The sequence below is a fragment of the Anser cygnoides genome, chromosome 4, assembly GCF_040182565.1.
Source record: "Anser cygnoides isolate HZ-2024a breed goose chromosome 4, Taihu_goose_T2T_genome, whole genome shotgun sequence".
Classification (NCBI taxonomy): Eukaryota; Metazoa; Chordata; class Aves; order Anseriformes; family Anatidae; genus Anser; species Anser cygnoides.
In genome coordinates this window covers 11318058-11343602 of record NC_089876.1, presented here as the reverse complement: position 1 = coordinate 11343602, position 25545 = coordinate 11318058, and the positions used below count along the sequence as shown (strand labels likewise).

Here is a 25545-nt window from a genome sequence, read left to right as displayed (position 1 = left end):
TTTAATCATGAATTATCCCAATTACTGGTTGAGTCTTTTTCTAGTTTCTTTCTTTGTTTTTCCTCTGCAGACATGAATTCATTAATTGTCTTTCATATTTTTGGATGCTCATACTAACAGAGTGCATACTAACATGAGCATCAATGAATATGAAAAATGTTAGTGCAATATTTCAGTTGTATTGAAGTCAGCTGAAATACTCCTATATGTAAAGACCTTCATAGATACCTATCTTGATAGGTTTGGCAGGTCAAAACATCAACTCTTCAGAGGCAAGTTCATAATTACATTTTATCTCTGTATGATGCCAGCTTTTGTTTGCTGAAATAATACTGCCAAGAGCAATGCAAGTTTAATCAGAAAAAAGTAATTTCCACACAAAGACCACTGTGTATGTGTATTCAAAACAGAGGTATTATAATGGTTTAAGCATAACTCTTGGACAGGAATTAACAATATGTAGCATTATATCACAAACGTGAAACATCTTTAACCTCTTAGCTTTAAAATTAGGCAATGGAAAAAAAAGGAACTCTCTTTCTGAATAAATATTCCCCAAATGATACAAATTTTTATTTCCAGATCCTGACTGTGCAAGTTCAGGATATATTAAATACATGTGTAAACTGTCTCTTTAACATACATTCTTAAGAAAACTTTACAGATAAGTGAAAAAGAATGATTTTTCAGTGAAAAGGAAAGTTGGCCTTTTTAGAGTAAGGTTTGGAAAACAATAGGAAACCTCTGCATATAATTACCTGGTAAATGCATGCAAACACAGGCATTGCCCATACGACAAAAAAAAAAAAAAATTACTCAAAATTACTCATCTCCCTGGGAATAGAAGAGCAACAGGTACTCTGCAGTGGGGAAATAGCTGAAAGCAACATTTCTGACTGAGAAGATTGCCTCCTGTTTTTTGGCCCTACTGTTCTCAACAAAAATGGTCTTTTTTTCACATTCTTTTCTTATTTTTTTTTCAAGGAATACATGCATCCATTAGTCAATTCTTCTTCCTAATCAAAAGAATAAAAAGCGCTCCAAATGCTGGCTTACCATTTGAGAAAAAAAATAGGAGCAATACTGTATCATTTGATGACTGACATCTATCACTCTACAATCCATCGAGTTTTTGATAAAACATTATTGGTCAAGATGGTGTATTGGAAGTTTTCTATAAATATAGTAATAATTTTATTTTTATTAATAAATATGCCATTCAGTGTGGCATTCAAGAGAAAGTAGCCTAATCCCTGCACCTATATTCAAGAATATTTTCTGTTCTGCTTTACAAACGGCTTCTTTTAAGCTCCCATTTCACTTTCTTTGCAGTTGCAGGTCAAATCCACCTAAGTCATGCAATCAGTTCTAGCTTCGTTATCCCTATACTGATGTAATCAACACTTAGCTGCCAATTGATTGGGCCGATTTCAGTTGTGAGCTCCACTTAGTGAAGGGGAAGGATAAAGGAAAATGACTCTAAATCATTTCTTTGCTCTCTAGACATGCAACCAATGTGCCCTTCACTACAGCAGTATGATAGCAGCCCCCCAGGGATTCTCTGGCAGACTGACACTGCTGTGTAGTTACCATTTCCACATTTGGTCCGATAATAATTATTAGAAATTGCAAAGACAGAAAATAAAATAATTCTAATCAAGCTGAAGGTGACTGAGACAAAGTTTTTAATTCATAGTCTATGTTTCTTTTTAAAGCAGTGAGATTATGTTTTTGTACATTTGCACAGAGGCAGAATTACAATGATCCCTTTAAAATGCATTCTTCTACTTACACAGAAAGATTTAATTATTTTACTTAAAACCAATCCAAACCCTTTCAAACACTCATATCTACTCAAAGACTTTAATGACTATATGCTAATCCTAAATTCAGTTATGCATCAATCCATTTATTAGCTGCATGATGAAGCGTGGCCATAACTGGAAAATGTAATAAAATAAATATTGCTCTTTTAAAACTGATTTTTTCTCATCTTTAAACAGCTCCTTGTCTACAATATATTTTACAATCATTTTACAGATGGTTTTCTATTAATGAGTTTCTACCTCTCCTCAGTAGATATCTAGGAATTCACAATATGCTTTCCATTCAGTCCACAAGAAAATAATGATCTCAAGATTCAACTTTAAAATCAATACACTATCTTAAAATTGGCCTAGCTGTAGTAATGGCATTAAATTAAAAATTAAAAGCTGAGTATTCTATTATGCAGAAAATCTACAGAATATTGGAAATGTATTGTTTTTATACTCAGGTCAGTTGTATAAGAGATTAGATCTTTTAATTATCTGTTGCAGAATGGGAAATCTAAGTCTTGAATCCATTTAGCTCTTCAGTTTATGACCTGGAGAATTAAATCTGACCCTGTACAAGGTGCATAACACACTCTCTGAGACATGGCTACCGTTTTAAAACAGACACATAACTCTTAGCTGAGATACCATTATGCTAAAGAAGAACTTAAGTTTCCATTGAAAGTTTTTCTTTTATTTTTGGAAGCGCTGCATGAGAGTCCCAGAAGCATTGACTTACCCTTCTGCTCTAGCTTTAAATAAAAATTTAATCACACCAAAGTCAAGTTTAGCACACCCACACACTACATTTAGAACCACAGAATAATGTAGGTTGGGAGGCACCTCTGGAGGTCATCGAGTCCTGCCTTCCCCTCAGCGTGGATCCCTCTCGATCAGGTTGCCCAGGGCCTTGTCCGGTTCTGATCTGACAGAAGGGTGGAAGGACACCACTTCCCTGAAGAACCTGCTCCAGTGCTTTTCCACGTCCCCTGGGATTTTTCCCCCCTTATATCTAATCAGAAGTTCCAATGCTGCACTGCTGACTCTTGTTCTTTTGCCGTGCACCTCTGAGGAGCAGATCTCAGAAGCAGAAGCTCCACCATCTCTACAGTCCACCAGGAGGAAGTGGAAGACAGCGATGTAAACATCCTCTCAGCCTCGCCTCGGAGCCTGGCTCCACAGCCTCTCCTCATACACCCAGACCCCAGCAGCCCGTGGACCTCTTCCACTTTGTGCCAGGGGCAGGACTCTGCATGACACCCTCACATGACAGCAAAACAGACTTGTCTAAAATCACTCTCTAGCGTGAACATCACCACAAATGCATGAGGACTCTTTGCAGCAAGGCGCTAACAATTAGGCTCCCAAATTCATATTCAGCATCTATGGAAAAAGCAGTGTGGCATTCAGTGCTGCTGAACACCTTTAACTTGCAGAATCTTTTTTTTTTTTTTTTTTTACAAGGCCATCTTCCATCATAATATTATACTACAGAACACAAGTAGTAAAGCCAAACTTTTCTCTCTCGATCTGACATAAGGAATTTGGGATATCCTGGCAGGGGGTCAACTTTTCTCATCTGAACTTGTAGTTTTAGACCACTGGATTCTATTAGAACAGAATCTACTTTTAGGCACACTCATATAAGTGACTAAATGAATGACATTTCTTTTTCTTTTGTTGTTGTTGCTGTTTTAAGATATAAATGTCAAAATGAATTTCTTATCCCATAGTGCTGTCAGTCACAATGAATATGTATTTCCATTTACACTGCTTGCCTTCAGACTTGCAGCTGTCTAGCTCCAGGTTAGACCCAGAGAGAGTTCAGGAGGAATTTCATTCCAATCCTACAAATAAAATATTAGACTCACAATGACCTTGGAAATGCCATCATCAAAAAGTCACAGTTAAGTGGAGAAACAATGCCATCTTTTAAAATCTATGCATATACCACACATACAAAGACATGAATCTGGTTTACAATATTAAACATTTAACACTGCATTTTGCAGGGCTAGACATTAGAAAAGTTGTAGCAATTTTATGGCAGTAAATACGGATCCCAGTGAACCACATGTTCTACAGGGCACAATCTTAGGCACAGATATTACTGTACACGTATCCAGCATTGAGGCTCTGCATGCTACACAGCTCCCTTGCAATTCAAATGCTAGGCAATGTGATTAGCGCTGCTTATCTAAATGCTTGTTGAAATTTGGCTGACTCTTCCACTTTGGGACTGCAATATAAGAAGCATTGTTAAGTCTCACAATTTTATCACAGCCTTGAAATACGTGATGTTTTAAATTAAGTGCCATCACTGCAAGATTAGTGATTGCAGAAATCTACAGGCTGAGGGAATTGGAGTTGTTCAGCCTGGAGAAGAGAAGGCTCCAGGGAGACCTTATAGCAGCCCTCCAGTACCTAAAGGGGGCCTACAGGAAAGCTGAAGAGGGACTCTGTCAGGGAGTGTAGTGATAGGACAAGGAGTAATGGCTTTAAAATAAAAGAGGATAGATTTAGACTAGATATTAGGAAGAAATTCTTTACTCAGAGGGTGGTGAGGCGCTGGAACAGGTTGCCCAGAGGAATGATAGATACCCCATTCCTGGAAGTGTTCAAGGCCAGGCTGGACAGGGCTTTGAGCAACCCGGTCTAGTGGGAGGTGTCCCTGCCCATGGCAGGGGGTTGGAACTGAATGGTCTTTAAGGTGCCTTCTAATCCAAACAGTTCTATGATTTATTTATTTTTAATTACTATTATCTGTTTGTAACTGTTCTAGTTGCAGAAGAAGGTTGCAACTTTTTACCATTTTAAGTCTCCTCATGCCATTCCCATCTGAACAACACAAATTCCTAATGGCAAAAAAAAGATGCTCCAACTTTTTACTTTTCAAATACAGATCATATTGCTTGCAATCTCTCCCCCAGTTTCCCTGCTTGTGTCCCTACCCTACTTGATAGCTACATCTCAGGGGTAAGTGTAAGGTTTTCACTTCTGCTTGTACAGTACAAGAATATGTATCCTGTTTATCTGGTAAACTTATGATACTAAAATTACTAAAGAAATTGTAGAAAACTATTTAAAGTCCTAGAGATACACTCGGACACCTTGCTTTGGAGCAAGAATTACAGTCTCATGAGTGTTGTCGTAAAGACGCCTACCCAGGGTGTTGGGAAGAGCAAAGTAACCTGGAGAGTTCAACTCCCCGCAACAGGGAAAAGTATTACAGAAAAAAAAATAATAATAAAAAATCCTCCCACAGCTCATTATATTCCTGTTCCTCATTGCTGGTGGCCTAGAACTGCACACAGTAGAAACACCAGAAACAGCCCCCTAAAGCTCCTCACCAATTCTAGTGCTGTGGCAGGAGGAGAAATAGGACAGCAGTGATATGCCTAGCACTGAACATCTCCTGCAAGCCCAGGCAGGATGAAGGGGCCACAAACATCTCACCAGTGTGACCTGAGCCGAAGGACCCAAAACTGGCCTCACCACTTGGAGCATTAAATCCTGAGCTGCTGGATTTGTCTGCGCAGCTTTTGCCACAATACTTAATTTTCAAGCCCGTAGGCAACTGACAGAGCAGATGTTACCAAAATGACTTAATGCATTAAGCTGCTGTTTGTTTAATTCTGATGTGGAAAATGTGTCGTCCTCCAAATAGTTTAGTATGTTAACATACCAGTGCAGTGACCTACAGCAATCTTCCATAATTTTATTCTAGACCTATTTACTTATTAATTTTATTCTAAATAATAATCAAAACCTTCTGTTTTCTTGCTTCATACCTGTGCTTTTTAATGTGCTCACAACTTCCCCTATAGTTTCCACACGCTGAATAAACAGAACTATTATCTGAAAAGCACATTTAAACATTTAATGTCCTAACATATTTTATCTACAATTTATTTGCATTAAATGACATAAACATCTGCAAACTTCCAGAATAAAGTAACCAGTTAATAATTTGCAACACAGTACTTCACAGATGAGGGATTTGGGGAGATAACAGTTTAGTATCTATACCTGCACAAGGAAGCTGACCAAAGCTATATTTGGAATGGTCTGTGAGTAACATCAAAAATTGAAGAATCTTTTTCAAGAATGTTGATTCAAATAAGAGGATTTTAGAGATTTGAAAGCAAAACACAAGGAATAGCTTTTAATAATTATATCAAAAGAGTTTTGGTTTTATATTTGTATATTTTCTTATGCTTCAATAGGACAAGTGACAAAAAGCATATCTAGTCTTGAAAGTTATTAATCTCAAAAACATCCATTTTAGAATCAATTTTAGAATAACTTAAAAAACATGATGAGCACTACAAATGAAGAACGCCAAGCTGTAAACGTGAACAGCACCCATTTCAAAACAAAGGCACAATAAAATGCGTACTAAATTTAACTCATTTGTGGATTTGCATCTGAGGTTGTGGAGCCTTCTTAGCTCAAAGCATGTAAAATTAATCCTTTTGCGTATAGCTGCACTCCTTTGATAAGACAGCATCCCCAGCATTAGCACTTATGCTTTCTTGAGATTCTCTGGACATGCATAAGATACTTTTAACTTGCCAGCACCTTATTCTGATGTTCTGCCACAGCATGTTTTGACAGCTATTCCTTATGGGGACTGTAAGCTTCAAGACTGGCAGTTGTTTCATCTGTGGCTTCAAGAGCACAGCTCTGAAAATAAGCTTCAAGAAATTTCTTCAACTACAAATTTGAACAAACTTTTGAGAACACCTTTCAAAACAGAGCTTTTGAAACATCTGTTGTTTGAAGTCCAGTTTCCAGCAAAGAAATACTTGTCTGCGTTCTGCTTTACATCAATTCCAATCAACTGGTTGTTGCCAGATGACTCCTCCTCACCAACTAGACTGCAATGACCCAGATACCTGTTAGGTCAAGGTATAACCATTGTGAGCCACATCTGGAACAAAGGCCAAGCACATAAACAGGCTTCAAACAACACAGAAAGCTGAAGTGAGTTTCAGTTCTTCATTGGATATAAGGAAGAAATTTTTCAGGATGAGGGTGGTGAGGCACTGGAACAGGGTGCCCAGAGAAGCTGTGGATGCCCCATCCCTGGAGGTGTTCAAGGCCAAGGCTGGATGAGCTGGTATAGTGGGAGGTGTCACTGACTATGACAGGGGTGTTGGAACTGGGTGATCTTTAAGGTCCCTTCCAACCCAAACTATTGCATGATTCTATAACCACGCCATGCTGGTACTGCACCAGTCTCCAAGGGACAACATCTGGTGTGACCTTGTGTGTTCCTAGTCTTATTTGAATGGTTCTCCTTATTCATGAGATGCTCTTTCCTCTACAAATATTTGGTATCAGTGGTTATACTCTTCTGGAACCATGACAAATTTACCCAGTAAACAAGTCTGACTCAGTGCAAGCCCTCAGGACTGCCATAATCTCCACCCCAGTAACTAAGCTTTCAGCTTACCGGGGATACAAAAGCTTAGAGGCATTATCAGTCTGAATCGAAAATATTTTCCAAATTACCTATTGTATTAATGTGACCATGACTGATGGAAGTTGCAGGAATTGGCTCTTATTTCAGTTGGACTACAAAAACCTTCAGCCATCTGACACCCTCCAGCAGAACCCTGGCTTCTCTCCATTCTTACTGCTGACCTGCCTTGATGTCTGCGTCCTGCTCCCACTGCTGCACACACCAGGTCACCAGTCCCAGTGCCCAGCTTCCTTACCTGGCTAGGAAATGGTGATGGGCAGAGAAAAGAGCAGGGGCTTTGCCTTATTTCTACATGTATCTACAACATTGGCCTTCGGCGTTAGGGAAATATTAGCTTAACCCTGCCCCTAGAGCAAAGAGCGGCATGTTATCTCTCTGACACGTTACGTCACCTCTAAACAGCTTGAAACAACTAGCAAGTGACAGTGGCAGCTGCTGGCAGGGGTCTGCTGGGACAAGCGTGCTGTGGGCTGCAGATTCCTTGGTGGGGCTGCACGACTGCAGCCCGTGTGCCAGCACATGCAGCCCTTGCGTGTCACGTAAAAATAAGAATGTTACCCAGGGTTAGCTTTTTGTATCTGTTTTTGTCTGTTTGCTTTAAATATTTTCCATGCACAACCATGTCTGACAGGTGACATCGGTTGCAATCCTGATTTTTTTTGTGGAATGAAGTCTCATGGATACTAGCCAGATGGAAACAAAGCTCAAGGAGGGGAATACCCAGGCTGTCCAGTGCATGGAATCAGCAGCTGGAAACTGGCTTTGTTGTAATTTCTTTTTTAAATTTTTTTTTGCAAGCCCAATTCTTCCCTTTCTCTTTCCCTCCTTTAGCTGTTGGACAACCTAAGGACCAGATTTTATTTTTCAAAACTTGGTGGAAGGTGACAAGAGTTCATTTTCCTTTCTTACTTCTGCAGCCAAATGTCAGCCACTTACATCAATGGCAAAAACAACCCCAAATATATCAAGTTTTATACTTATGAAGCCAGTGACCTAATGGATGCAACATTTAACTCAGACTTTGGTATTCCTAATTCTTTTCCCCTTGATCAATCCTACAAAACACAAGTCACAAATCTGTCCTTAGCTCCCCATGGTGTATAAGTGAATTAAGTCACTACTTCTCTTGTGAGAGCTTTGTAGCACACTGATGAACAGTACTAGCAAAAAGCTAAACATCTTTATAAAAATACACAACTCCAACAGCACCACAATAACATTCTACCAAAAGGAAACCCTAAAATCGGAGAGCATAAATGTAAAGAGTGATCCATCCTACCAAAAATGGAAGGAATTCTTGCCAAATAGAGGAGAAATTTCCTAAGTAGATGAAGTTACTTTTCAGTTTGGGACTAAAAATAGTATGGCTGTTTATGCGGTACACAGAGACAGAACCTCCTCCTCAAAGTTTACAAGCTAAATAAACTGCAGTCAGATGACGTATAGGAAAAATTATTAACAACAGTAATTACCCTCTTAATTACATTATTTGTATGTAGAAGAGCTTTCCATTTGTTTATTGCGTTAGCAATTTCTTTAGGGCATAACATTTTAGGATGCTTACACCGAAATATGCAACAACAACAAAAAAAATGAAGTGATAAAAAGATGCTTTAAATGCCAACATAGAGATGCAACATTATCTCAGACATAGCAGTTTTGAAGAGATCACAGCCTAGAGAAAGGATGGAGTGAAACACATAGGACGACCAATTCGTGGGTTAGTACCACCGCACTCTCCTGGACGTGTAGCTCTTACTGTCCATCAGAAGTCCTTGCTCCCTACTGCTCAAGTGCTATACATAGCTGTCAAGCTGAAATGTCAAATAGCCTGTGACCAATATAGGACCTTCGGTAACTGTTAATTCTTCACAGTCCGATAATGTCAATGCAGTGATAATACTTTCCATACCACTGTTTTTTTCCACACCATAATTACCAGAATTTCCCTAGCAAATTCCTAGGAGTTTCCTGTTAACCTGCGGCCCTTTGCCTTCCAGCATGCTCGGAGCACTGGAGCCACCACCTGCCTTCCAGAACCACAGCAAGAAGCCTCAGGGCAGGCTAAGAGTAGGCAGCTTTCTTTACCGTGTCAAGGTTTGCTATTTACCAACTGTCCTTAGGGCTCTCTAAGTAACACTGGGTGCATAACTTAAAATACATTCACAGGCTCACTTCAAGAAAATAGGTTCAGCTAGAGAAAACAAAAAATGAAACGTTTCTAAAAATATGAAAGGGAACAGTACTTTCTAAGCACAAGAGTGACTAGTACAGAAAAAGACTATCAGGAGAAGTGGTAGGTTTGTTATCTTTTGTTGTGTATAGGGAAGACAGCTCTGTTTTTTCTAACTCGGTTCTGGAATATGCGAGTGCAAACAACCAGTTATTCAGAGAAGTAGTAGAAGACTAGATGATTAAGCAACTGAATTTGACCTGTAACCTACACAATGCTATAAAAATAGCTTAAACTAATAACTAGAATTAAACAAAAAGTCAGCCTAAATTCCAGATCTGAAATTGGTGAATTGTTTTGATGTCTGCAGTGCAAAAGCTATACTGAAATCATCCATTCCTAATTGAACGGATCACAACAACACTTAGGAAACATGCACAAAATCAAAATCAGAGCTGAAGCTGAGAGTGCCTCCTATATATAGCATTCCTATATATTTCCAAAAATATTAAGTACCTTTGTATGCACAAAGACTCTGAGAAGCTGCCTTGTTCTAATTTGTAACGGGTGAATCAAGCAAGTATCCAACCAACGTTATGGCAGCTTCTGACAGCTCTAGCTTAACAGCCAGGCTTTTTCTGCCAACTTCAATTTACAGCAAGTGCTATGTATTGCCTTCTAAAATAGCCATGACTATGGCATGCTTCTAGATCTATGCAGACCTTATGTGCTTCAGAGACAGGATGCAGAAAGCCCAGCTGAGCATTTCTGCAGAGCTGGCAGCATCACTCTAATGTTAGTCCCATATTCTTTTCAGGACATGGACCACGTTGTTCCTATGGAAAAATCAACACTGACCTTGAAAAAAGCTCAGGCATATCACAAATTAAAATTTTAGCTCTAAGGAAAGAAATTTGAATCTGAAATGAGTGCCTACCACTATTGCAGTTTTCCTGAAAAAAAATAGTGTACTACAATGTTCACTCTGGGTAGATTATTTAACTCTGAGTTTAGAAGTAACGGGAGTTATGGGTCCTCAGCACAACCTATCTTTCACTCTTAGCTCAATCCCAATTATCCCAATTAATAAATAATACAGACAAAATCAAATCTACAGCAGTATAACTGATTTTCAGAGTAGCTCTATTAAGATACAAATATATACTGAAGTTTATTGTTATGCTGCCTTTCTGCAGAGAAAGAAATTTAGGCGAAGATATTGAAAAAGAGCTAAAATCAGGCACTTGGATGAAGCATCACTTGGAGTTCATCCTGGTCTTGCACAATTTTCAAGATACTACTATTAGCCACTGCTAACCACACTGGGTGATGGGCACTGCTGGGCACATTGTGTTGGGCCACACAGGCATTTGATCTGGTATAGGCATTGCTATGATCTTAAATAATGGCAACGAATGTGACATACAGCAAAACGAAGTGTTAATGCTTCGTCTTATGGCTTGTAAAGACATAGCTGATGAGACATTAAGACAGTCTCTGAGATGTTATCTTAGTTCTGTATCATGAGAAGCTGTGGTTATTAAAGATGTTAAAATCTTTACTTTGATTCTTCAGTTAGTCACAAAAAAAAATGCCCCAGTTGCAGAGGGAAGAAACACTCTGCAGCTCTCAGTGATCTCAACCACAGGTGCTATCATTTCTCAAAGTCCCACCACGGATGAAGAAGCCAGATGTTCACACCACGCTTGGTGTCTGTCACACCTGGGCTCTGCGGTTGTGCATACGCAGCCCGTGAGAGTGGGCCTGCATCTTTTGGGAAACCGTTCAACAGGTTTGTGGTCCATAAAATTACTTTCTCCACAGGGTCTGGTGCAGGAGAACTTAGAAATGCTCCTACACAAAGCTGACACTAGAAGAAGCAGATTTCTTCCTCCAATTTCCTGAGATAGGAATGAACCACCAAAGCCTAGCCAGGAGGAACACTGGTCAGTAAATAAGCAAGGCATTCAAAACAAATCTGCCTGTATGTCTCTGCAGCAGAGAGATCCTCAGAAAATCTGGGGCTGGATAGGACACCCAGAGGTCCAACACGCAGCAGGTCGATATTCAAAGTTAGGTCAGGTTGCTCAGACCTTTGCAAAATATATTTTGAAAAACCCTGAGGCTGGAGGTTTTACAGCCTCCCCAGGCAAACTCTTCCAGATTTCAGGCACTCCCTTTGCTGTTTTTATTCTCCTTACAGCCAGCACAAATTTCCTGTGTTCTAACTCCTAGCTGTCGCTTCATGCCCTTTTTCCACATACCTGTGAGGGGAGCTTGGCTCCATCTTCCCTACAGCCACCCACTGGGTGGTTCCAGCTGAAGAGAGCAGTGAGATTCCCCCTCGTGCAGGATTTGTTAACCAAGCGGGTGGGAACTCTGTACCCAAAGGCACACTGAGCCATGGATGAGCTCCAGATGGCACGCAAACCCATGCTGGCCTGTCACCACCACCGCATACCCACAACCCATGCTCAGGTGCAGCACTGGCCTGCTCCCCAGGCAAAGGCAGAGCGCGTTATTTTCGGGTCCATTACGCTTTATTTAGCCTGAGTAGGGCAGGAACCGGTGAGCACATTGGAACTCAGGCCACAAGCAGAAACCCTAAAATTGGCACCCGGAGCCCGACTTGCAGCCAGGTTAGCAGATAGCAGAACGGATGGCATATGTGCGAGTCACAGGGGCAAGGTGTTGGAGGCGCTGCCAGACGTTCGCTCCAGACCGCCGCCGTACAGACATACGAAGGCCCAGCTGTTCCAGATTGCCTTGAACTCCATTTATGTGAATTGGCTGCAAATCCTACTCCATTCCTGCCTTCCTGTCATCAAGGCCAATTTCTGTGGTTTTCTGCGGTCTCCATGCCCTACACAATTATATACATACAACCTTAAAGATTAGGTCCTCTGTATCTGTGTTATATCTTAAATTGTGATCAAGCAATTGTTTTAACACTGCTGGTATTGCAAAGCCAAAAGAAACACAGGAGCAAGGCAAACTCTACCAGACTATTAAAAGCAAACTTGTCAGCTGAACTCTATTAAAACCCCTCACTGCTCTGTTACAAGGTAAAGAAGAGAAATAACTTGCAGATCCAAAATAAGTTTGCAACACTGGGAACACCAACAGGAAAGGAAAAGGGACCTAGAGTATCTGTAAACTGGGCAAAGTAAACACAAGTAACTGAGATGAAAACAAAGATGAAACTGTAAAAATATTTTTCATGACTTCTAGATCATTCACATAATTTTAAACTGCAATACTGCAACAATCTGGGATTTATAAATGTACCTCAGTGAACTCTCTTGACAGAAGTAGAAATAAATCAAGCAAAAACTGGTCTCTGATCAAGAACTCCCTGAATTAACCACCGCATGTTCATTTAGTTCCATTTAGCGTTGCTTAGAGAAGATCCCAGTACTTAGACAACAACTAGTAAAGTGCCTTACTTATTACCTCTGAGGTTTGCTGCCACCTGTGAATCCACAAGTCACACACCTGCAAGGGGAAGGAGCTCTAATGACTTATTTTCTGAAGTTGCCAAAGCTCCTGTATGACACACTCAAGCATAACAGGTTCTTTGACTTTTTCTGCGTATGATATGTATCAAATTTTAACTTCTCCCTCTTCCCCAAGGATTTTACCCTATAAACAGCCATAGGGATTTGATTTTACTTTCGTATCCTTTGAAACGGGCTTGAAGGAACGCAACTACCGTATGCTTACTGCTCCACATTTATGCTATATTCAGTTATTTCCCTCCATAAACCAGCAGGATTTTTTTTAACACTTATATTTATTTTTGTCCCCCAAATAAGAATTTGGGAAGAGGGAAGAAGAACACAGGACAATCATATGTCATCCTCTCTTGATGCTTCAGAGACTGACCAATGCTCGAAATGAAATGACAGAAGAGATACTTAAAAACTTCCAAGGAATGCTGTGTTTGTGAACAGTTACCATACAGTAGTAACTAAGGTACCACGCTTTCTTCTCCTATCTACCATGAGGAGCAATTGTGGTCTGTTATGCTTAACAGTGACAATATTGCTTAATTCAAAAAGTAATGGTTTCTAAATAGCAAAAAAAAAAATCCATATTATGGGAACATTAAGGTCTTTTTAAAACATCTTTAGTGATATCTTACTATTCAGAAATGTTTATTTTTGTTTTTCATGGCTAATTGCAGTAACACTTTGATTTCCTTCACTACAGATCAAGCAACTTGTACTATACTATCAGGAAAATCTCCAAAATGGAGGTATTGATCAATATGGCTAATGCCAGTAGAATTGTTTTTACAGAGAAAAGGAGAAAACATGTTCCTAACGCAGACAGAACTATTCACTGAATGGAGTTTATATTCCTCTCAGATTCCTTCTCTAGAATGGAAAAATAAATAACTGTCCTTCCTGCAAAACAAGACTCTATCTAGATTTCAGAGCACGAGCATCAACTAACCAGCTGTGAAAAAAAAAAGCTCCAACATTTCAGGCGGTAACAGCTCAAGGCCCTGACACACCACTAATAGATCTTGACACAGGGAATCATCTAAATTCGGAAATATTTGCCTGAAGGATATATTTAAGGATGCAGACAATGAGCCAGCAAATTGTCCGATAATCTCTGAGGCCCCTCCGCTGCCATGTCTGACGCCAGCCTGCTGGAGGGATGAATGAGGAAGCCGCAGCAGCGCTGATGGTTGAGCCCGCTCCCATCCCAGCAGTCATCCCTGACCTGCAAAAGCTCTAAGCAGCATGCTCCACTTCCACCCAAATACACTTCATTCACTATTGTGATCCCTTGGTTTGAAAACCCAGGGTATGAAGGTGAGTTAATGGCACCGGCAGCCCCCCAGCAGCACTGGAAAACGCTGCTGAGCTTCAAGTTAACAACAGTCAAGAGAGACACATCTCCACAGACTGGATTTGGGGGTCTGCGGAGGGTAGAAGGTGAACGGTTTGTCAAAATCAGCAAAACTACTATGATTGGGGTTTCCTCACTTTGGTTGAATATTGGCCAGCCCATGTCTCAGAAAGAGGAAAAAGAGGGAAAAAGGTACCTCAACAGCCACACTTCAGTTGATTTTTCAATTATTTTTTTAGCTCTTTACATTTTTGGCCCTCTGTTTTTATCATAAAGTTGAATATTGGGCATTAAGTATGTAAGCCCCGTGCAGCAAAACCAACAGTGCTTTATCACCATGCTGAAGTGGCAGCCAGCTGCAGCCAGAAGAGCAGCCACACAGAGTGCTCGGTGCTGCACAGACACCACGCGGAAGACGGGCAGGTTGGCAAGAAGCAGACCTCACTCGTGGAGCAAAATGTCTGGGTGTTTTAAAGCGGAACAAGCTACCTTTCCCATCTGAGCAGAGCTTGGGTAGCACGGAAAGGCCTGTGGCAGGCGGGATGTCCTGCAGTCAGAAGTTACCGGCTGATGAAGCTATCACCTGATAATCTCGTCTGACCTATTTCACCCTCTTGTAGCAGTGCTGTATGTTCTTACCATCAAAGAACATGATGTTGCAAAGAATAATCTTCAGCCAAAAAAACCTTAAGGAAGCCTAAGATACAGCTTCCTGGTTTTTTACAATCCATATATATATATATATTCCACGCAATTCAATTTCAGAGCAAGAATTACTATCAGCAGTTACATGCCATTGTATACTTTCTCAGGGAGATCGTACCATAGCTAAAATGGCAAGGAAATGAAGTAGCTCTAATTCTGTTTAATTACTAAACTTGGAGGACCGCACATTATAATCTTCACACATACATATTTCATTAGTTAGAGAACTCCAAGGCAAGGCGACCTCTTGCTGCTCCCATCAAGTAACTTAATGCTCTCTGCTACCAGTGCTCAAAAGGAAGGGCCAAAATTAAAACAGAAAAATATACTAGTCTGAAACAACCAGGCTATTGTCTCTGGGGAGGGTTCCTGCTGGCCTATTTACATGTGAACTTTGAAAAGGAGTTAAGCATCTCCCCGGCAGGGCAGAAACCAGTGTGACCAGCCTGTGCAACCTCTTTTGTAACCAGTGCCACTATGGCCGTGTGCCATTTGGGTTGTGAACCTCTGTCAGCAGCTCTCTGATCCACACAACCAAATTTTCCCTCTAATGTAACAGTTTAGAGACTAAAGAGCCAAGCTAATTTGTGTCATGACATTTAATTTAATCTAATCTGAGATAATTCACCTAGTATGTAATTAGCTCTGTGATTCTTCTTGCACTTAAATAATCAACACCATTTTACCCTATTTCTGGGAACTAATGGGAACCTAGTTTTCTCAATTTCTATTTTTTAACCTACTTTGTTCTTTTTGCTATGATTTCAAGACAGCGAAGAACTGGGATACCAGGCTGATAACCATATTATAAATTATTAAACATACACTCAGAATCCTGAATACACAGCCATTTCATGCAACTCTCCTAGGTATATAGGGGTTGTGAATGAGCCCTTGCTTAGAAATGTTTTCAGACGAGGTCAGAGGTACGTATACGGAATTCAGCTGAGGATAATCACGTGTGGGAAAATCTAATTATGCCATAAATACTAATACATTTGAGTTGTGTTTTCCTATGCCACATGATCATATGCTTTCTAGATGTAAAACTACACCATGATTCTGTAGTTCATTGATACAGAATGACATTTCAAAGCAAGTACTATAGGGCCACTTTAAGTGGTATTATCTGGATCTATGTATCATAAACTAAATCACAGTACCAAATGTAACTGTTTGTACATCTAAAGCCGAACCTTATGGTTAAAACAGTAAGGCAGCATGGCAGGGATCCAGGCAGGGATACTAATGATGTGGCACATCAGCACAAGAGACTCAGACTGAGCGAAGGCTTCTGGAGCAGCAAGCACAGATCCACAAAGGTTGACTCCAGCTCATGAGGATGGATCACTCCTGGATCACCAAACATGACAACAATGCCCTGAACCTTATGTGGTGCTGATTTTGATGCCACATTTCACCCTGGTTTTCTTGGCAGAGACAGAAACATCCTTCTGCTACAGTACCACCACTAAGCTTTGAATTACAGCCTTTCCAGAGCAATTTTGGTGGAAATCTTTTGTAAGCAGTAATTTTACTCAAGTGCATTGTGGCATTACATTTGCTGTACGATAGTTGCCCTACTGATGTTAACAGAAAATTTCCGTTGCTTTTGCAGAATAGAGGTGGGCTCACCACATTTAATTTATCATAGAAATTGATTGTAAATTGTTTACATAGTCCACACAGACACGGTAAATCAAAAATCTGGAAACATCAAAGCTAAAGCGATACTTAAAAACAACGCTCCTAAAACTGCCAGTTGTAATTTCAAATGAGAGCTAAGGACTCTCAGGGGTTTTTCCACCCTTTTTCCCAGGATGTTATTTTTATCTTGGCACTGTTCATTATTGCTCTTTCATTTATGCTGTATTTGGTGCAATTATGGAGACAGAATTGTGTCAAGTCTCATCTGTACTAGACTGTTACCCACTAACTTTTCTTCTGTGTTTCTGACTTTGCAATCTATCAAATTTGTGTTTAAAACATTCTCAGGATGCAACTCTGGAATTTTCTACTCCCTCTCTCAGCCTCAGCTCTACTGCTACAGAATTTAAATGCTTCACAGTGCTGCATATTCTTCTGTTGGAGATTACAGATGGGGAACAGGACAGGATTCTGCGCTCGACTTTAATCATCTCCAGTGCAGATGTCACCATCTGCGTTAACCATCTAGATCCCTTTAGAGGCAGAAGAAAGGCTTGGGATTTCCAGCACCCCTGAATACGCGCTCACTCTACTCCCACCTGCCCCAGCCTGGGCACTTGGCAGGCTGGAAGTGTGCCTTCCGTGCACAGACCACACGGGAGCACAGCTGATAGGCATATGTGGAAATTGCTACGCTTTCAATTGAGGAAATGCAAAGCTCCGTTTTTATCTGAAGCCTCCAGCAGGTGTTTGACCCTGGGTCTCGCACTGCTCTAACAAGGAGCCTGTCTTCCTCTTTGTTTGCAGTAGGCTCTCATTTGGCTCGCTGCGAGGATGTGGTGTGATTAAGCGTGTTGACATACAGAGTCACCACGTAATTGTAGCTATTCAACGTCTCCCCGTTGTTGTGGCAGAGGGTATATTTAGCAGCTACAGTTATGCTCAGAAATGAAATATACAATCAGCTCTGAAAGCCTCCCCCTTTCCCTATGCACAACCCTGTGTTTGCCTTAAAGACTGTAATATTGTGCGATCAGCTGAGCTCTGAAGCAATCACCCCCCAGTGCCACCCAATGCAGACGAATGCTGAATCGCTGGAAAACACAATTCCAAGCCCGTTCACAAATCCTGCATGTATCACAGGGGGAAAAAAATAATAATAAAAAAAATACTTCTGTATTGCCCTGGGCAACTGGATCTCCTGGGTGGAAATCGTAGCTGGTGTTCCGACGAAACCTGCGTGGTTTTCACCTCCCCTGCCAGCACGCAATCTCAGCCGGGAGCAGAGGCCGAGCTTTCAACCCCAATATTTCAACCCCAAACCCATCTGATGAGCTGCGGGCTTCTTCCCTGGGGGCTGCCGTGCTGGGGGCACGCTCGGCTGGGTACCGGGGGGCACCGGCTGCCGAGCCCACCCCGCGGGGCTCCCTGCGGTGTGCGGGCGGCGCCCGGGCTCCGAGCTCTCCTCGGAGATGCAAATACATACGAAAAAAAAAATATATATATATATATCAAAATAAAAAAATCTTTACAGTCCGCAATTTCCATCTGCCCCCCCCCCCCCCCAAAAAAAAAAAAGCAACAACGTCCCCCTCCCGATAGCTGGCTCGGTGCATATGTGGGGGTACGGGGGGGGTCCCCCCGCTGCCTCCTACCTGTGCCGGTGCTCATGTCGCGCAGGAGGGGCCGCCACCGCCGCCACCGCCGCCGCCCGTCCCCGCCGCCCGTCTCCGCGGCCCCGCGGGCGGCCCCGGCCCCATCCCCGCCCGCCGCCGCGCTCCGCCCCCGCCGCAGGTGCCCAGCACCCCGGCCACCCCAGCGGGCACCGTGGGGTTTTCGGCAGCTCCGTGCTTCCTCCAGGGGGTTACATCCCTCTACGGGGCTGCGGGGACCCCCCTCCTTGTCCCCCCCCCCCCCGGTTTCCCCCCAGCCGCATCCCGCTCGCACCTTTTTCCTCGGCAGCTCCCCTTCCTCCGCATTTTCCTGCTGGTGCTCGGCTGGTGAGGTCGCCGACGTTTGTGCAAAGCGGGTCGCTGCACAGGTGTTTTAGCATGTCCCCGGAACGGCCAGGGAAGGAGGATGGGGGTGTTTGAGCTCTTCCTCAGCTCGGCCCGGACTCCAGGCAGCGCTGCACCGCGGAAGACGTTTGGCAGCAAGTGTGGTTATTGAGGAGAGGAAGGGAGTGCTGTCTGGAGCAGGGGAACCTCACTGATCCTTCATTTGTGAAATCAGAAAGACTCACAATGTTTTGTGAAAGCCAGCCTGTCCAGTATTCCATCTATCTAACAAATAATTGCTATAATTCTGATAGCAATAATGTTTTTTTAATAAAACAGCACCCAAACTTCCATTTTAAGAAACCCAGCAAGATCCAGATGCAGTTACATAAGCACATCGTGTTGCACAGCTGCGTGCAGGGCAGCTTGGCGTAACACTACCAGCGTGAGGAAGCAGGAGCGTGCAGAGGACTGCTGCTCTGTGCTCAAATGAGGCGAATCCTGGAGATAATTGCTGCCACTGGGAAGACTGTGGACCTGCACTCAGGCATCACAGTGATATGGGATCAGACAATCCAAGCTGGTGCCCCACTGCTGACAGGCACTGGCAGTGGATATCTGCAGAGGGGACTTGCTGAGCCAAATGAGTTTTCTGCATGTTTAAGAACCTTCCATGCATTTTCTTCCATTACCTTGCCCAACTGTTTTATTTTTTTTTATTTTGTTTTGTTTTGTTTTTCAACCCATGCACACTTCAAGCAACTGCAGCACCCTGCTTGAGACATTTCACAGCTGAACTATGGGTGCTGCAAAGAACCACCTGCTTTTGTTTTGAACCTGCTATTTGCTATCTTATTCAGTGCCAACTCACTCTTGTAGTGGAAGAGAGAGCAAACATATTGTTCCCTATTCACTTTCTCTGTGTCACTCATGAATCTGTCCTATCAGATGCCACCCTTCACTCCTACTCTGCTTAGTCATTCCTTGAAACTCATGACTTGTAACTTCAGTAGCATGCTGCTATCCCTTTCTGTCATTTGCAGAGTTCATCTTTAATTGTTCAATAGCATGTTTTGCTACCTGCCTTTATTGCCCTTTTTCCATCCTTCAACCTTCTGTCACCCATTTGCTATTGAAAGCTTTCTTGCACTGCCCAATTGTGCTGAAGCATGCCAGAGGAGTTGCAGCTGGCCTTGTAGAACTTCACTAGGTTGCAGACGGTACAAGAATATCTGTGTTTATTTATGTCTGTTACATATCACAGTAGCACAAATGTGTAGAGCATCTCAACTGTGGCAATGCAGCAGCATCCATCTTGTCTTTGTTCTGCATTCATGTTAATAAGATCTGGCTTCCAGCATCACTGCAATTTGTGTAACAGTTTAATCATGAAATATCTTTGCATATAATAACCATCATGAGTTCAAGGCATTCTTTGAGTGATGCTAGTAAGCCTGTGGCTATGCAGAAATGTTGCTTTGAAAGCTAAATTAGACATAACTTACTGTGTTGAAGATGGTGGATGTGCAATCAGTACTGGGTGTATAACAAGAGGAAACTGCTTTGGGCTTCAAGGCTGCTAAAGTCGGACCCTTCTGCTGGGCAGTAGTGCAGAAGGAGACTGAACACTAAAACCCTTGCTTATTCATTGCAGAGAAAACCCCAGGTCTGTGGGTGCATTCTTGAAGTTCTCTCAGTCGGTCATGGAAACAACCAAAAGGCCCAATTACTCCCCAAATGCTCAGAACGGTTCGCTGAGCACATGGCACAAATGTGCTTTAGGAAATGCTGTAAGAAACAGGTTTTGGAGTTCAAAATTCTCCTTGTTTAAGACAATGCCACCTGCCACAAGCTTTATTAGGAGATCCTGTGACCCAGTGCAAAAGTCATATGCTACCACTGGGTAGGACCTCACTACTCCAACCAAGAGACCATGGAGCAATCCCTGCTTTCATGGCCTATCATCTAAAATAACCTTATCCAGGACACAGAGGGCAAAGGAAAGCTCTGCCTGAATGACTTTTGGAAGTACTTTAATACTAGTAGTTTTAAAACCATCCGGAAAGAGTTGGCAAGAAGGTTAACACTAAATGTTACAAATTTACACTGAGCATTTTGTTTCATAGATAAAGCAGCTGAGATCCTTCAGGACAATGATGCATCCTGAGAATGGGCACACAGTCATCAAGGCACTGCAAGATTCAGTCTCGTGTTACCAATTAAAATCTCAGGCTAATAGGCAGTCATCTCCTGACAATGTTTGTAAAAGTGATCAGCTTGTCCAGCCACTGCGAAGAAGGCTGAAAAGTCACAGAATCACAGAATCATCTAGGTTGGAAGAAACCTCGAAGATCAGCCTCCAAAATGTAAGCATTTTGCACCACTTCTGTCGTTACTGGAAATTGAACTGGCATTTGACAGTCCTGATAGGCTGGCTTCCACCAAACCCTCAGTGCCATCCAGGGAGAGATTAAAAAACTCTGTGCAAGGCAAAAACTTTACTTTTATAGTATATGAACGTTTTCTAACATTTCTTCACTAATGTTATTCAGGGATATTGGACTAGACAATTTTTAAAGGTCCCTTCCAACCTAAACCATTCCATGATTCTAGGAACTTACATTGCATTTTACTGTCCCTGGGTGTTTAAACTGTGTGTTTCTTACTTATATTCATACATCTTCTTCTATTACATTAGTCCTATTGGAATAAAAATCTTTGCTTTCTGCTGAATTGCTAACCGCCCGAAATATCAGAAATGAATCCGTGACAAATAAAGGAATACATCTCACATTTCATTTTCTCTGCTTCCAGAAAACAGATGGATATAGTCAGGTTCTGACTGCCAGGCAAGTTCTGTGATATTGTGGTGTGCTTGACTTGAAATTATGTACGGCTTCATGTAAAAGAAAAAGGAGTGAACACTTTAAATATAAAACAAAACAATCAAAATAGCATATATTCATGAATAGATACTAGCATTACACTTGACAATGTGTATGTTCTTGTTCTTGTGTATGCCTCTGTATCTTAAGTACACTGCAGATTTATGGACTGACAAAATATACATTCTTTCAGAAGCTGCCCCATTATTTTTTTTTCTGCGTATTTAAGTGAAGTTAAGCACATTGCTTATATTTACCTTTCTTCACTTTTTCTTTTTTATTGCTCTTAAAATTCAGAGAGTTCAATAGGGGTGGTATTCAATTAATAATACTAGCATTTTAAAATTCAGTTTCACAGCAAGGTTGCCATACGATATTTTTATTCAGAATTTTTCTTGGGAAAGTCCCGTTGAAGCAAACAAAGAAAGATTGTTTCTGAAATTCCTGATCTTTCCAACAATGGGGAAGCCATAGGCTCCCCAGTGCAACAAAATTATTACTTTTATTTAATTGTTTGTCTGCAAAGCTTTTTTAGGTCATCGCTAGTAGAGTATGAAAGGGTTCATATTTTAAAAGCATCCCAATGATGGAAGGTCAATCTACATGAACTTGCTGCTCTGCATGGGGAATGAAGCAGAATCCTTGTCTCTTCAGCACAAAACAAACAAACAAACAAACAAAAAAAACAACACAGTCACCTGTGAAAAACCAATCACCCAGACAGATACTAGAAGTTATTGACATTCTTGTCCAGAATAGAGGAGACCACAAGTTCAAATACCTGATGAAGGATATGAAGTTGTTCCTTGGCTTCACGTTCAAAGCTGAGATAGTACCACAGGGTATTCAGGGCAACTTAGAGTGAAACTTAAGGAAAAAAAAAAAAAAAAAAAAAAGATTAGTCAGAGTCAGTTTGTGGCAGTTATACTATTAGTTGTGCAAATTCCTATAAAAAATGACCTAAACTGATTTTCAGAAACAAATAAGAAACAAAACAAACCAAAACACAATCTACTGTGTATCTCTGTATTTCATGCCTTTGAAGTCTGTGAGGCAGTCCTGAAAACTGAGCTTAAGCTGCCAAGAAACTTTGGCATTTCTTTAATTTGTTACCTTAAATTTAATTATTAGGCTCGTATTTACTCTAAGTTGCTGTCTTTTGACAACTATTAGATCTCCTGAAAGATGAAAAGTAATCTTGCAATCCATAGTAATTTATTTTGAAGAGCTTATGTTTTAAATGACAAATTGTCCCTCAATTGTGTTCCAGAAATTTGTAATTTTCCTATTACTTCCAGTTCAAGTTATGACTTGTTCAACATTCAGGCTACTATATTCAGGCTACTACATCAGGGAATTGCTGGCTCTGGGACAGCTGCCAAAATAGGCCAGGCTTGTGTTTGCAATGTGTTGGTGCCTGTGACAGTGGGTACCTCACCACGTTGCTGGGTTTGTTGCGTGTTGCTTTGGGCATTGATAGTAAACAAGATGTAAGTCAAGTCTGAAGTTTACAAAGAATAACATTCTTAAAATGAGATTATGGATATGAAAATAAATTGCCAGCTATTTACTAAGCCAGAGGTACACATGTTTGTAACTAATGAATTAGTGTGGAGCAGCTGTAATGAAATAATAACAGAGCACTATATGGAGATGTCTGCATTGCAATATCAAGATGTCTGTAACAACTTTTATGTACAGCTCCTCTCACACCATGGGCAGAATATAAATATTACATCAGCAGTTTTAACTTAGACATCAATTATCCATTACAAACCTAAATGCATTATGATCAGTAGGTCAAATACAACTCCAAGGCAAACTTTGAAAACAGAAAGAATGGAATAACATCAAAGGGAACAATGGCTGAGGATGAAAGAATTCTCTGTTACAATGAGACAATCAGGGACTGTTCTCTCATGTCAGCAGTCAGCTTTTGGAAAGTTGGTCAGAACAAATAAATTTTAATATCAGAGACTGCTGCATATGACAGGAAGTCTAGCAGGTAATGCTATATAATTTATACCCAAGAATGACAACCACACAGGTTATAGAAATGAGGTGTGCAGAAATATAAGTACAAAGAGTGGCTTTGGGAAGAGTCAAGATAAGGCATGGATAATATAAAAGTCACAACTACACGTGCAAAAACATGGGCCAAAAAAAAATAATTTGAATTTGAGAACAGCAGATTAAGCTTGCAAGAATTCCAGTGCAATGTTACACAGTTTATGTAGCCAGTGAAATCAGTACCCCTGTCTGTAAATTTGTAAATAATGTTGTGCTTTCTGTAGTAAACAAGCGTGAACTCTAATACTGTCCCCTTTGTGCCTGTTGCAGAGAGGTTAGCACTTATTAAGCGTAGTGTGATCTCTTGCAGATGTGACTCCTTGGAAAATTACTGCCTTTGTGAAGCTGCAACTTCTCACTTCAAGTAGCTGATATTACAGCCCACTGGCCCTGAGTCAGTTTAACTCTGTACTCTGAAGAACAAGCTGATATATGCAGATTTGCTGTTGCTTATCCTGCATTGCATCTCTAACACTGTTCTAATCTAAAAAAATTCTGCACCGTGTTAGCAGAACTTAGACTCTTACTAGGTGACAAAATTTTCACGTAGCACCATCTGCAAGCAAGGCCTTGCCTGAGATTCATGACAGTTTACAGAACCTTTCACCGCACTCTGCCAGGGAATATACCTGGTTCTGAAAGCATCAGACCCCAGGAAAATGCAGCTGTGACTGAACGCTTCTGTGGATGTCCTCAACTGCATCAAAGCTGTCTCGTGCTATCAGTATTGCTTTCCAGGCTTAATGATACCAGCGAAGGCCCTAGTTTTTATGTAATGGCTTGGGCCAAGCCTACCAAAAAGAAAACTTAAAGGTGGCTGAGGGTTGTGGATAATGTATGCAGAGAAGTCAATTAGAAAATAAGGAAGAAAGGATTTTTTTTTTTTTTACTTCTCCAAAATGGTGAAAAATGGATCATTACTGAATATAATGTATGGACATAAGACACATACTGTGCATTTAATGCAGTGAGCCCAGCAAGTGATAATGCTTATTATATTTTTTCTTTTCAGTTGCATGCCCTTAAATGTAGTAAAAATATCTTTATAGCGTGTCCCCTCCCCAATCACACCTTCACATAATTACAGCTTCTGTTGGCACTAACAGAAATAAAAATAAAGTACCTCCAGTCTCAAAACTAAAAGCTTTATGTTTGTGTAAAGTACATTTCACTTAATCAAAAGTCCATAAATGGAATTGTAAGATGTTTCAAAAGCTGAAATTCAAATTGGAAGCATTTTGAGTTCCAAAGATTTTCAGATCCTTATTGACAAATCCTCCACTGTGCCTCAGATATTCTCTATTAAATAGAAAATCTTTCCTCATATTTCACAAGACTGTTGATTTCACTGTGTCTTTTAACTATTTTATTCTTTTTCTAAGAAATATTGCATGAAGCATGCCAAGGCTGGACACTTAAGTAGCAGAAAATGTTGGGCTTGTTATGTTTATTGCCATCATTTCATATTCTTAGTCTTGGTGTCTTTGGACAACTGTTCAATAGAGATACATATGAGAGGAAAGGTGTTCCTAGGAGAAGTTGTAGCTGAGATTTACAGACAGAACTGCAAAAACTGGACGCTTGCACACATGAGCCCTTCTTCAGGTCTCAACTAGAGGGCAGCAGTAATTTGGAAAAATCCCAGTTTTCTCTGCTAGTTTTATATGAGTGCAGAAATTTATGGTCATTTGTTAAAGTCAAAACTATCAATATAAGATTTTCTATCTTGTAGACATTTCAGGGACTGGAGGCATTAATCCCAAATTATAAGAAAATAATATTTTATGCTATATTTATCAAAAGGAAAATCCTTATATGGCATGCCTACCACCAGTATTCATTTCATTGAACACAGAAGCTACCTATACTAACTTGTCTTGCATCTTTTATGTGGCACAAAGAT

The 25545-nt window shown here is 40.9% G+C and overlaps 1 protein-coding gene across 13 annotated transcripts in view; it reads right to left on the bottom strand.

The window, feature by feature from the left end:
• Positions 1–18943, bottom strand: part of ABLIM2 (actin binding LIM protein family member 2) — a 151275-nt gene extending 132332 nt beyond the window's left edge. For 3 of the 13 annotated variants that reach the window (XM_013179275.3, XM_013179311.3, XM_066996545.1), the window contains exon 1: positions 18638–18939. In XM_013179275.3, coding sequence (XP_013034729.2) covers positions 18638–18743 — 106 coding nt within the window. In that variant the 5' untranslated portion in view covers positions 18744–18939. Of the gene's footprint in view, positions 1–18345; positions 18582–18637 lie in introns of those variants that run through there. The other 10 variants (XM_013179255.3, XM_013179293.3, XM_013179258.3 and 7 more) reach the window with 8 other exon arrangements.
• Positions 18944–25545: the final 6602 nt, after the last annotated feature.